The following is a 14,106-nucleotide window of genomic DNA, read 5'->3' as shown; positions in this document are numbered from 1 at the left end:
TATCCCACGCTATCCTGAGAGTCCACATCTACATCAAGACAAACTCTCCATGCAAAGATAGGGAGCATATACATTAGCAGTGATGCTGTGTTTTCAGTTTTGGAGTCCCCAAATAAAGTGGCAGCTCTGTCAATGTATTTGCTCCCTATCTTTGCATGGAGAGTTTGTCTTGATGTAGATGTGGACTCTCAGGATAGCGTGGGTTATCCCCTCCATCTTGGCCTCAACTTGAGAGCTTTATTTGAGCTTGGGAGTTGATTTCAGAGAAAACCAGTAACACCATCGTGTTTCTCGCGAACTTTTACATAAGAATGTATAGTCAAATCGCAAATTCCTCACACGTGCAACATCTCCATTCTGATATGGCTGGCAGGAATATCCCTCCAAATTTAGAAAATGCAATTTTGAATACTGAGTATCGATAGCCGAGGTGCAAAACTATGTATCCCCATAAGGAAGTTGCAGGGCGGATTCGATGAAGATTCGCTGGCGAGAGTTTTCCGATAAGTAAAGTAGGTGCCATAGGTGGCTCCTCATCTTTGCTATCCTTGTTTTTCACAGAAGCAGCAAAGCATCATAACTCAAAACTCATAAAACAGGTTGCGCCTACATGTCTGCTTGCGTGAGAACTGCCAAGGCGCCTTCGATTTCTACTCATGCAATACGGACATCCTTCAGTCACGAATAGTTGCACTTTGATATTGGCGTCAATATCGCTCTTTTGTTTCTGTTTTTAACGTTTTGGAACCAAGAGAACGATTTGCTTGGTTGTTCAACATTTTTTGTTGTTGGAATGGCTTTCTTGTATTAGTGCCTGATGCCGCGATCACACGCTGAATTTGGCAGTTAACAGTAAGCGCTCAACAGCTGAAATTTCACTAATTCAAGTTATTTTCATCCAATTGTGTATCAAATCTATTCGAATAGTTCAGACAAATCCGACATTATCCGATGGTCGCTGAGAATCGTTGCTGAATTTTGCGCGTCACGCGCAAAATTCAGGCATCGGGCCGATGACTTCCACATTCAAGCCACATTCAGCGTGTGATTGCGGCATGAGGAAATGAAAGCATCTTCTATTAAATATGTTTCTGCTTCTTTATTTTCCAACGAGCAAAGTAACTTTGCTCGTTGGAAAATGCAAGTACCTAAGTAAGTGGTTGGAAATGCAAGTAGCATTTTTCAATGTAAAAGTTGCAAAATGTTGAAACAATGATGATATTAGTTGCAACTCGTTGCAACTTTCGGTCAACTTTTGGTCGATAAGTGCCGAATTTCGGCGATCTGATCGGAAGACAAAGTTGCAACCTGCTGACATTGCAAAATTGCTGCACCAAAGTTGTTTAAAATCTTAAGATAGGCAACCAGCAATACTTTGAAGTTGAAACATGTTTCAACTTAATTGCAACTAGTTCCAACAATGATAACTCCTTCAGGGGAGAGAGTAGGCAATCTGCACATCAATCTATTAGTTGCAAGAATCAAACGATTTTGTTGCAAGTTGTTGCAACCTCTGCTACTTGAGTAGTGAGACGGGGCGAAAGCATCGAGATCTTTTCCAAAATGACCTCAAGAAAAGTACCTATTTTTATGTCCTTTTGTAGTAACATTTTGTCTGGTAGAGGAGGATACTTACATTAAATACGATGGATTGGAAGTTGAACCATTAAATCCCAATTCTATTCTCAGCATAACTCCTAAATTCTTATCATCGCGTCGCACCGTAATACAAAGAAGAATTTATGGCTTCATAAACCAATACTTAGTACTTAGTTCATATGGAACACCACTAATAGTCATATATGAACTAATGGTTCTCTGTCTGTGAATCAAGGTATCTCGTACCATACTAAGGTATGTATACCACTAAGGAATATGTGCTATTATTATATGTTCCCTTTACTACTATTAGTGGTGTTCCGTAGGAATCAGTCTTGAGTATTTAATTGCGCGTTGGGTGTTTCCTTTTTTTTAAACGAAATTTTAAGAAAGCGAGACGAAAATTACAGGTATTGGTCTCGAGGACGGATAGATATGTCATATCTTTGGTTTAACCTTCAACGGAATTGACGGGAAACTACCTAAACAATGGAGTTGTGTAAGTTTTTCATTGCCGTGTTTGTGTGTGGTCAGTTAAAGTGCATTAAATCAACATGAAGACACTAGGCTCACGAGTGGATGACGCATAGAGTATCACTATTTGTATGAACAGATCTTGTTGTGGGCCTACTCATTGAAATGATCTCGTCAGCATGGATATCAGAGAACAAGGGGTATTTACGACAGATTTTGGTTTGCTGTTCTGGTAAGTACAAGAGATTGCTATGCTATACGGTTAATATTTTCTTCCACACAATCTAGTAAAAAAAATGTGTAGTCGTATTCGTTCAGAAACGAGAGCGTACTTTCATCTATGTTCCGTCGAGACGTTACGAAGAAATATTATAACGCTCTTCCTCCATTTCTTCTCTGAATTTGGTTGTTGGCTCAATTTCAGACCATTTCGAAATAAAAAAGAGAATTTGACTTTAAAACGCTAAGAGTCTTATGTTAGGTAGTTTTTACTTGTTTTTTTCTAGGGCACATTTACTTGCGATGACTAAGACATGGGTACAAACCCTTCATTACTAGGTGCGTCGATCGTAAATATGAATCAATTGTCTCTGCAGCTTCAGCAGTTACACAGAAATAATGGAGGCGAAATGCTATTGCATTTTTTTGTACTTGTAATGCTGAATAATTATCTTCAAGTTTGAAACATCGTATTGAATAGCGCAGACGAAAAGCTTAGTAATTGTGCAGAGAAGCTCGCTCTTACAGGAATCCGCAAATCAACTGTGAAACTAAAAGGAAAGTTTCTTGGTTTGCGACATTGCAAACTTCCGCCATAGGTACCGAATTTTTTTGATCTGTGCGCCGTATTCTCGAAGATCAACTGGGATGGGTTCTCTTCGAGACAAGAATCATAGGAACACCCTGGTAAAAATTGGCAGTATAATCTGTGTTCCAAAATACCATAGACCTACAGCCGGCTGTAAGATTTCCAATAGCTTCTGTAGCCGGCAAATGAATTTCTTATAGCCTTTTATAGCCGATGGCGATTAAGCAACAGCCTGGCGATAAAGTGTATGCTAAACGTTGCTAATTACAGATGCTAGGACTTAGTGAGTTTTTGGACTACCGCTCTCTTTCTGGGCCGCAGTATCTTGATTTAGTTTGCGAGGAAAACTCCGCACTTTAGAAGGATGCCTGCCATTCCTAATATGTTGGAGCGCCTTCAATTTCGTATGATACTGTGCAATACCTCTGGTGTGAAATAGTTGCTTCAAGCGCCGCGGTACGTTGCGGCGCGACGGGCGGGCAGCCAGCGCTGAACGCGCATTGGCGCCTACAAACCTAACTGGAATACTTCACGCATTGCGCAATGCGTGAAGTATCCTTGTTAGGTTTGTAGGCGCCAGTGCGCCGCTTTGTGTTAGGCTCTAATATTTAATCTCGCGGAGTCAGCGTTTTTCAACTCATGACTTTGAAATGTTTGCACACTCTGTATGGACTATTCTCATTTTAATTGGTGAAAAAAAATATGTACTAAAGGAAAATATAATGTGCGCTTCGTAAATATTAAGGTGATTCCGTACAAACTTAAGGATTTACAAAGCACAAGAATTTCTACTCACTTTCTTATAGCCTTCTGCAGCCGATGGCGAAAAAGCGACAGTCAGGCGATAAAATGTAAAGCCCGGCGATAGGAACAATAGCCGGGCTGCATAATTTTTTATCGCTTCGTGTAGCCCGGCCGTATGATTTTTTCCACTTTCTACAGCCAGCTTAATGATTTCCTATCGCCCTCTTCAGTCGGCTATAAGAACTCCTATGGTATTTTGAAAGGCAGCTCCTATCGCCAGTTTTTACCAGGGCAATCTTAGGATGGCTAGTGACTTGCAACATCCAGGAGTAGTCTGGCCAAGGGTGGTAGAGTGCTTAAGCACCCCAGAAATTCTAACGGGTGGCTTATAGGGAGCCCCGGCAAGACTCCTGCAGGGGCCCCCATAACTTGAACCACCTATACAGAAATTGGACCTTCAGATAATATAGGGGGGCCCCAGAAACGTATATCACTGCCGTGATAGCGAAGAGAGCAGTAAGGGTCGAATTTTCGAAATCGGGTTTCCTTCAAAATTCGTCTAATTTCTTTTAGCTGAAATCACTGAAATAACTAAAACAGAAAAATTCATCTTATTTTCATGGCAACAAGACATATGAGAAAGCCGTAAGTGCGCAAAAAATGGCGCAGTTTCAGGCAAGACAGCAGTAAGTGACGATATTCCTCCAGAGAGCTAATGAAAAAGTGCTTTCAAGTATAGTACCGCGCTCCTCTGCCAATTTCTATCCTGAAAATGTGTTTGTTGTGCGTCCAAAACGCAACCACGAAAGCATGCGGTAGATATCAGTTACGGCTGTCTTGCCAAACAATAACCTAGCATGAACATGGAAAACGCCCTTTTCATGTAATTAAAATAAAACTAGTCGATCTTCAATCATCCAACGATTTCTAGGAGCCTTTCGAATGATCAGTGGCAATGGACCACTAGACAAGGTACGAATTAAAAGATTCTGATACATGTTTATCAACCAAAATTTTACGCAAAACACGATTTGCGCAACGGAAATGACTGAAACCAAATCCTCAGGAAGATATTAACGTTTTTATTTCACATTGGTTACAAGGAATTTGAAGTGTCCGCTCACGAGAAACTCAAAGCTCTACGTGAGTCAAATCGCGCACTACAACGGTTTCAGCAATCTTCTCAATCAAGCAATGTTCATTTCCCACCAGGTGTTGTTCAAACTATTAGCAATTCGCTATGGCTGAGCCAAAGCGTCAAGATTGAGGTTGCCAGACTTTTGCTTTGCAGAGACTGTCATGATAAACTTTTAGCGAGCGATGTGAATCACGTAGAGCATTGAGTTTCCAAGAGCGGGTGGTTTGAATTCACGCATCAAGAATTATTGAATATCTTCGTAAGGAGTTAATTTCAGTAATTTTCGTTGTGCGCATCGTGTTCTACGTTAAATTTTGGCTAAGAAGCATGTATCAGATAGAGTGTATCAGAATGCTGAAATGTGTACCTTGTCTAGTGATAGAAATTTCCGGTCAGAAGCTTCTGAGCCCGTTTCCTCGAAACTTCATTTTTGCACTTACTGCTCTTTTCGCTATCACGGCCGATCAGCACCCCAAGAATATTCGACCCAGGCGAACACTGGCAACATCCGTTGGCAACGGTTATTTAGCACATGAAATGATGACGTTTTCAGTGAGCATCTTACCCTTCGGTTTCGGGCAGTTCGCAACGTGGCCGTCGTTGGCGATCGAGCAGCTCCTGGAGGGCGACGCCGGGTTCAGCGTGGACCAGAGCGAGATCTCGATCATCGCCTCCACGTGGTCTCTAGGCCTGTGTCTTCTGCCGATTCTCTTCGGGTTCATGCTGGTCCGGCAGGGACGGAGGAGGAACCTGCTCATCACCGCGGTGGTCTACATCGTTGCGTGGGCGCTCATCCTGTTCGCCCGGTCTCCTCTCTGGTTGATGGCCGGCAACTTCATCGGCGGACTCGGCTCCAGTATTCAGCTCATCATCGGACCCATCTTCATCGCCGAGATCGCCGACAAATACATCAGAGGTTCCTCTCCTCCTTTTTCATTTCGTTTATCATGCGAGGAGTAAGAGAGACTCGTGCTGGGACTCAGTTCTGTGGGCTGATAATTGAAATCGATAGACAAAGAAAACATAGGAAGTATGGAGCGATCCTATTGGTTGATGTGTGTGGCTCCAATAGACATCCCTGCTAAAAATGTTCCATGTGGATTCACGTGGAAATGACCCGATTTCCATGTGATTTCATGGAAATCGTCTGACTTCCATGTCCTTCGACATGGAAATCATAACGTTTCCATGAAACTCACATGGAAACCAAGTCATTTCCATCAAGCCGTCATGGAAATGAAAACATTTCCTTGTGAGCTCGACATGGAAATCATAACGTTTCCATGCAACTCACACGGAAACCAAGTCATTTCCATCAAGTCTTCATGGAAATGAAAATATTTCCTTGTGAGCTCGACATGGAACTCATAACACTTCCATGCAACTCACACGGAAACCAAGTCATTTCCATCAAGCCTTCATGGAATTGAAAATCCCCTTCTCAGTTCGGCATGGAAATAAAAATTGCGGATTTAAACATGAATTTCGCGGCTTTAAAATCTTTCAATTTTTGGGCAATTCTAAACTGGACATACGCTCCGACATGCGCAACATGCGAAAATTACACATCGGAGCGTGAGTGTCGCGTTTGAAGCATAACTACGATGTTGAAGGCGCTCCGCAAGGTGCGCGCCAAGGAATTATACTCGGTATACGGTTCAAACCAGAGATGCAAGATTTTATATGTAACTTCATAAAATGAAATTTCGTGAATTCCAATCATTTTTGAAAACTTCTGTGCTATGGGCTCATTATGACATGAAAAGGAAAAATCTTAAGTTTTGGAAGGGGGGGGGGGGGGAATGAAGGGAAAAAGGAAAAAACCGAAAGAAGAGCTATACGATCATTGTTGCGGGTTGCATTAGCAGTCAAATTTTTTCTTCTCAGGCGTATGTTTAGAAAGGAGGTGAAGAAGATCCCCATATCAGGGTGATCGAAAAAAGTCTCAATTTTGGTCATCACTTAAGTACTTTTTCATCAGAAGGTAGTGTTTAGCATGTTATGTTTTTATCTTCAGTTATTAAATCCTCTAAATTTTTTTGTAAAGAATTTGAAAAGAATTGCTGGAACCAATTTTTTTTAATGATATGATTTCGATCTCAGCCCCTGAAAATCAAGTACCTGAAATTTTATGAAGCTCAATAATCAAAGAAATGTGCCAAAATGTATGATGGATAAAAGCTTAGTATGTACTTACATCTACACTCAAGTGAAAGCAATAATAAGCACAATAATCTTAAAAAGTACATGGTGTACTCAAAGCTCCCTGATGAAAATTAGGGCCACCCTTTCAGACATACTTTGTGGGCAGGCCATCTATGACAGCCATGGGAACTTGTTTGACGGGAATATGTCAGTATGTAATTGATATCAGCGCATAGACCTTCTTGGACTTGTAGGATTTTCTATACCATAGCAGCGTAGTTTTTCAAAGTTCGCATGTTAGCAGTTCCAAACCCACATGTATCTTCCACTAGGCATGTGTAAAGAGAATCTTTCAGCTAAATATGCATCATGCAAAGTAATAATGGATGACATCTGTCATGCAGACATACTCAATAAAATAGAAAATGAACAAACAACACTCACCAACTCGCTCAAGTCTGTAATCCACTGGGTCAGAAAAATCCACTTGAAGACAATGAATCCAAATTTCCGATTAGAACTGGTGCAGGTACGAAGGAACTTTTGAAAACACGATGAGTGCATTGTAAAAATATCTAAAGCACTCTTTAACGTAAGAGAAAAATTAGCACCATGATTTAATAGCTGATCAATACAGAACACCACTCTCAGAAAAGCACTGACACAACACGATTCTTCAGTTTAGTTTTAGAGGAGAAAGCATTTTTCAAAAGATGCGACATCATAGATCCACAGCTTAAATAATTTCACAATTTACTCCGATCATTGATGATATTAAGGTAGCCATCGATTCTCTACCCGACGTTCCTTCCACACATGACAGGAAACATCTACAGGCATAGAGCAAATGGCACTAAGCAGCAATGTACATCTGATAAGGCAAGCTCCTGGAAGTGTCGATCTGCAAAAATACAAAGCGGGAGACAGATCATCAAATTGATCTACCTATGGTTAATGGCCGTCCTTGGAGACAGACAATAAACTACGTAACAATATATCAACCACCTTTTGATAACAGAACGAATTTAAAATGAGAGCAAGACCCTTCCTTATGGAGGGAGGGCCAAGAAACATTTAAAAACGGAACATTTTACTACTGACAGGTCTGAGCCACTGAATATAATACATTCCACCAGTCAATAAAATTTTAAATTTTGAATGTTGATGGATAACCTGATTGCCAGTATACATTGAGTTGAAACCAGTTGAAACATCTGATACGTAGAGCGGTTCATTCTTATAGAAGCTTCCGAAGTAGTTCCAGATAGGTACTTTAAAATTAGACACCGGTCAAATGTAGTACAAGAGAGGAAATGGGTGCAACAAAACTTTAATTGTCCTTGATTCTTTTGTGAAAGGTGTGAAAGTGAAAAATTATTCATTAAATTACTTACTTGAGGTGATGTGGTGATGTGAGAGATAAATATAACCTAACTTTTGTGAAGATGTTCCTAGTTCCTGGAATAATCGTTCCTTGCCGATACTTCCAGGGTTGTATTTATTATCTAAATAATTATCAGGCAAATGTTTTCAAAAGGATTAAAATACAAAAACTGGCTTTCTATAATCATTATAGCGGCTGATTTTCACTCATTTTCATACGCAACCTCGATAAAAAGGCAAAAGGCGGAACCGCGGAATGGTCCCTCGTCCAACTGTTCGATGTCCAACTCGCACTCGGAACTCCGGACCATTGTTCAATTCAATCCACCCAGCCAGCCAAGCCATGCCATGCCGTGAATTTCAAAATGAAAACTTAATTTGATCTACTTTTCATGATTCTTAACGAAGAATCGATTGTATTATCGGCGTCTACTTGACTATACTCAGTTTCATCGAACACAGGTAAATTATCTCTCTTTCACTTCTTGACGACGGACACACCTAAGTATGAGCCTGTCACCTTGTACTTACATTACACATTTGTCATGTCAAGCTATACTGATCAAGTAACTCGAGTTTAATTTTCTTTGCCGATTTACGATTCAGTCGATATGTTCTAACGAGCGAGGTAATTGTGAATTCTATTCTCTTGGTTTGCGAATGCATTTACTACCATGTGCTATTCCTAACCGTGGTTACGAAGTTGATCGAAGAGTCTACGTCTAATAAATCTATCCACTCCTTCCGTGGGAAGGGAGATAATCTTTCATCTATTTAGCATTGAAGGGAAAGACCAGAATCAAGATGGTGGATCTTCTGTTGCACTCTCTAAGTGCAAATCTTATTATCCGCGGACTTCATCACAAGTAGAAACTTCCCAACTCTTGCAGGCGAGTGCTATAGGTAGTCTGTTGGAACATCCTCATACTGCCTGCATTTTCCTTGTGTCTTCAAAAGAATCAAGGACAATTAAAGTTTTGTTGCACCCATTTCCTCTCTTGTACTACATTTGACCGGTGTCTAATTTTAAAGTACCTATCTGGAACTACTTACGAAAGCTTCTATGAGAATGAACCGCTCTACGTATCAGATGTTTCAACGTTTAACTCAATGTATACTGGCAATCAGGTTATCCATCAACATTCAAAATTTAAAATTTTATTGACTGGTGGAATGTATTTTATTCAGTGGCTCAGACCTGTCAGTAGTAAAATGTTCCGTTTTTAAATGTTTCTTGGCCCTCCCTCCATAAGGAAGGGTCTTGCTCTCATTTTAAATTCGTTCTGTTATCAAAAGGTGGTTGATATATTGTTACGTAGTTTATTGTCTGTCTCCAAGGACGGCCATTAACCATAGGTAGATCAATTTGATGATCTGTCTCCCGCTTTGTATTTTTGCAGATCGACACTTCCAGGAGCTTGCCTTATCAGATGTACATTGCTGCTCAGTGCCATTTGCTCTATGCCTGTAGATGTTTCCTGTCATGTGTGGAAGGAACGTCGGGTAGAGAATCGATGGCTACCTTAATATCATCAATGATCGTAGTAAATCGTGAAATTATTTAAGCTGTGGATCTATGATGTCGCATCTTTTGAAAAATGCTTTCTCCTCTAAAACTAAACTGAAAATCGTGTTGTGTCAGTGCTTTTCTGAGAGTGGTGTTCTGTATTGATCAGCTATTAAATCATGGTGCTAATTTTTCTCTTACGTTAAAGAGTGCTTTAGATATTTTTACAATGCACTCATCGTGTTTTCAAAAGTTCCTTCGTACCTGCACCAGTTCTAATCGGAAATTTGGATTCATTGTCTTCAAGTGGATTTTTCTGACCCAGTGGATTACAGACTTGAGCGAGTTGGTGAGTGTTGTTTGTTCATTTTCTATTTTACTGAGCATGTCTGCATGGTCCAAATATCATGTGCTCCCATTGGGACGCTTGTCTCCTTTGTCTTGATTCTAAGATTTATTTAATTTCCGTGAGCAATTTGGATGGTACTGAAACCTTCTTGTGATCATTTTTATGCAAATGGTTTTCTTTCCATGAAAAATTGTCACGGAAATGAATCGTTTCCATGAAAAACTTTCACGGAAAAGATTTCGTTTCCATGAAAAATTTTCATGGAAATAAGCCACATGGAAATCAGCCACACGGAAATCAGCCACATGGAAATATTTCCTGTTCCATTTTTCCGTGTCATTTTTTCATGGAAATCAACTTCATGGAAATCATCCACACGGAACATTTTTAGCAGGGATAGAGTAAGGGAGAAAATAATGGACTAACTATAGAGTCTCTGGTTGGTTGCCGTTATTTGGTCTATTACCTACCTCCTTCGTGGAGAAAAAAAGAACAGTTAGTTTAACGAAACTGTCTACTTGGAACTTTTCTACGTTAATTTAACACCGAAAAATAGTTGATCCAAATGGATAGGGTACTTGATGTGAAGGGACATCTCATTTGAATCAACTGGACTAATCTTGTTGAATTTTTTCCAGTTATGCTAAATGGGAAAGCCCTGTTACCGTAACTGGAATTCCATGTTCCCTGAAGTGCTCAGAAACTTGTAACGGTTTTATGTGAATGTTGAGAGTTCATTGTCCACACAGCAAAAGAAAAGACATGCATACGAAATTAAAAAGTATATCATAATTATTTGAGCTTCTTGCAATTAGTATGCTGGCATCTATAGGTGAATATCGCAAACATCGCAGTGGCTGAACATTCCTCATTTCGTCTGTGTGTGATATCGGGTGCAATGGCGTAACAGTTAGGGTGTTACGCTACGAATCGGTAATCCCCGGGTTCAATCCCCAGGTATGTCCCAAAATTTAATGCGCGACGAATTTAGGCAATATATCCTGTGTAAATGTAAATCAAATTAGATGACCGTAATTTTGTGATTCTGAAAGTATATTTTATTTAATAAATACTTACATGCCTTCAAAGGCCAGACACTAGGGGCAGAGTCTCTGGAAATTTTCCAGTGATACCAAGTAATTTTTCCCTTCATTTCAAGGATATTTTCCAGTTATTTCCAGGATAATTCCAGTTACCGCAAGGATTCTATCCATTTAAAACAAGGATAATTTCCAGTTACTTCAACTAGAAAAAATATAATTGGCTATTCCAGTTGACTCAAGAATCATTCCATTCCGGGGAAATATTCATTGGAGTAGTCTCATCGGATCAAGTAGTTTTCTGGTTGATCTGACTAAAAATTTTTCTCAGTGTTGTCCATTGCAACCACCCGCTTCCGCTATTATGATTGCTTCATGTTCCTTCTGTCTTCCTTTTCTATCAATTTCAATAATCGGCCCGCTGAAGGGAAACAGAACCGAGTCTTGCATCGTACTTACAATGATAAAATCAGTGAGAATGAAAAAGACTCGGAAAAATGAGAATGCTCAGTAAACTGCTCAGTAGGTGCAGGATTTAGCATAAGAAAAAGTTTTTTGGTGTCGTTGCTTCGAATACTTCTAATTGCGATTGCGACATTAATTTTTGCGTGGACGTGTATGTGCATTTACCCATACGCAACACTAAACCGCACAAGCGTGAAAATGTTTTAAAAAAACCTGAGTCGGTGTGTCTTCATTTCATTCTCGCGGTTTCAATAAACCGCCTCTCAAAAAGTTGCCCCTTTTTCGAAAAATTCGCATTAATTTAACCTATAAACTTCTGAGTGGCGTACCTAAATACTAAATACTTTTTTCCGTGTTTTTGCCATTCTAAATATGAAGAACAAACCGTCAGAACAGGCTTGATTTCTTTGATAGACCGCATGCGATCTGACCGCATTATTTCTGCAAAGACAACTAAACGTTGAGCTTCCTCAGCGTTTTACAAAAGAAAAACACCTCTCTAAATGTATCTTGTTTGTTCTTTTCATCAGGTGCTTTGATAAGTTTCTACATAGCAGCCATCCCTCTTGGCCAGGCATTCATGTGCAGTGTGGGGATATACGTAACTTACTTTCAACTGAATTTGATAGCACTGGTTATTTCAACGATCGCTTTTTTCTGTATCCTGGCGACAGCTGTGGAGTCTCCCAGCTGGAAACTGATGAAACAAAAAGAAAGCGAAGCGGAATCGTGTTTCAATTACTACTGGAATACTCGCAATGCCGACCGCACGGAGGTTCGTTCTAATCCCTCTAAGATTTGTATAATTTGATTTTGAATGATCCAACGTCTCAAAATTACATTCTTCCTTTCGTCGAAAGCGAAATGTGTACCTAATCATGTACCCCTGGAACTAGTGGTCCATGACATCCTGAGATTCGTTGACCAATCAGGGGGCGGCACTGTCCTTGGTAGTAAATCAAGTGATACGGCAACAATATCTCTACATAAGTATATGAGAGTGCTACTAATGACGAATCCCATGCATCTCTGAAAAAGTGAGAAAAACCGAAAAGGCCTTCAATTTTGAACATGCAACACGCACATCCAAGGGACACGAATAGTTGCGTCAAGCCGCTACTATCAACTCACAGCGCAGAGAGCTCCTTCAATTTTTGAATATCCAACACGCACATTCAACTGAAATCCACCATTTCATGTTGCAAATATAGGCAAAATTTTTTAAAAAAAACCGTAAGTTCATACAAGAACATTTGAGAAAAGTAGAAAAATAAATTGTAAAATTTATTTTTGAAACCTAAATTGCGTTCATACTTTTAAGTTCAGTTCAAAATCTCGCGGATAATTCGTCAGAAGTCCGTGGGTTGGAGACATTTGTCCATTTGCGTATGGATTGCATTTAAAAATAACGACCCGGCGGCCTTTGGCGTAATTTTCAGGCTTCTGACCGGTCAATCCGTGGACTGGCTGCACAGTTCGCGGAATGGGCAACAACATCGGCCAGTTCGCGGACTGGGCAATATCGCCAACCGGGTATAACAACCACTTAAGATGGTCCTCGCACAACCTCTTCGTGAAGAAAGCATTCCCCCTCACTATAGTATCGCTTCTTTTTCGCCCGCATTTTGCATAACCTCCGTTTCTCTTCTATAAAAGCACCTTCCTACATAGGGAAACCAATTGCATATTTTGATTATAAAATGAGCCAGAAATGGTTCCTTATAGAGTACCTACATTGAGAGAGTATGGCCACTGGGCCCCATGGAGAGGCTTAGGACCCAAAAATGGCGGTGCTTTGTTTTGGTTTTTGTGGATGGGAGGGGGGGGGGGGGGGGGGTCATTGCCAACTTTTGACGGTTGTCACCAACCGCACTTATGCCAACCTTACTACATCTAAGATACTTTTTCTCAAAAATTGCACACGATTAGCCTTAAAAATATGTAAAGAAGTCGCAATAGTGAATTTGGGTAAATTTCGCGTTACGATAAGCAAAGACAATTACATTTTGAATCATTTTGCATTACATTAATTTATGGCGTCCGCCATTTTTGGGTCCTAAGGGCTCCATTCAGCCTAAGATGGCTGATCCAATCAGAGGTGGTAACACCAGTGGCCATACTCTCTCAATATAGGTACTCTAGTTCCTTATTGCAAAATGCAATCCAATTATTAAAAATATTAAATTAATCAATTTAAAAACAAAAAAAACACACTAAGTACACTAAAATACAAAAAACAAATGGGTATACAAGGCTATAGAGGATAAATAAACAACCAGGACGTTTCGGGCCAATTACGCGCCCATTCTCAACTGGAACAAAAGCTAAAAATGTAAAAATTAAAACAAGAAAATGAGCATGCAACTGACCGAGGTAGGAATCAGTGCAAACTCACACTAACTGGGGTTTGCACTGATTCCTACCTCGGTCAGTTGCATGCAAAAATTGATAGGT

At 40.1% G+C, this 14,106-nt stretch overlaps 1 protein-coding gene across 1 annotated transcript; it reads left to right on the top strand.

Moving 5' to 3' along the window:
• Nucleotides 1–1,837: 1,837 nt before the first annotated feature.
• On the top strand, nucleotides 1,838–12,463 carry LOC109038077 (uncharacterized). Its single transcript, XM_072299630.1, has 3 exons — nucleotides 1,838–2,305; nucleotides 5,317–5,679; nucleotides 12,183–12,463. Exons 1-3 carry the CDS (start codon nucleotides 2,239–2,241, stop codon nucleotides 12,461–12,463), a joined length of 711 nt encoding a protein of 236 aa, XP_072155731.1. The 5' UTR covers nucleotides 1,838–2,238.
• The last annotated feature ends 1,643 nt before the right edge of the window (nucleotides 12,464–14,106 follow it).

This window comes from Bemisia tabaci, chromosome 4 (assembly GCF_918797505.1).
Source record: "Bemisia tabaci chromosome 4, PGI_BMITA_v3".
In the NCBI taxonomy this organism is placed as follows: Eukaryota; Metazoa; Arthropoda; class Insecta; order Hemiptera; family Aleyrodidae; genus Bemisia; species Bemisia tabaci.
This window is presented reverse-complemented; position numbering and strand designations above follow the sequence as displayed.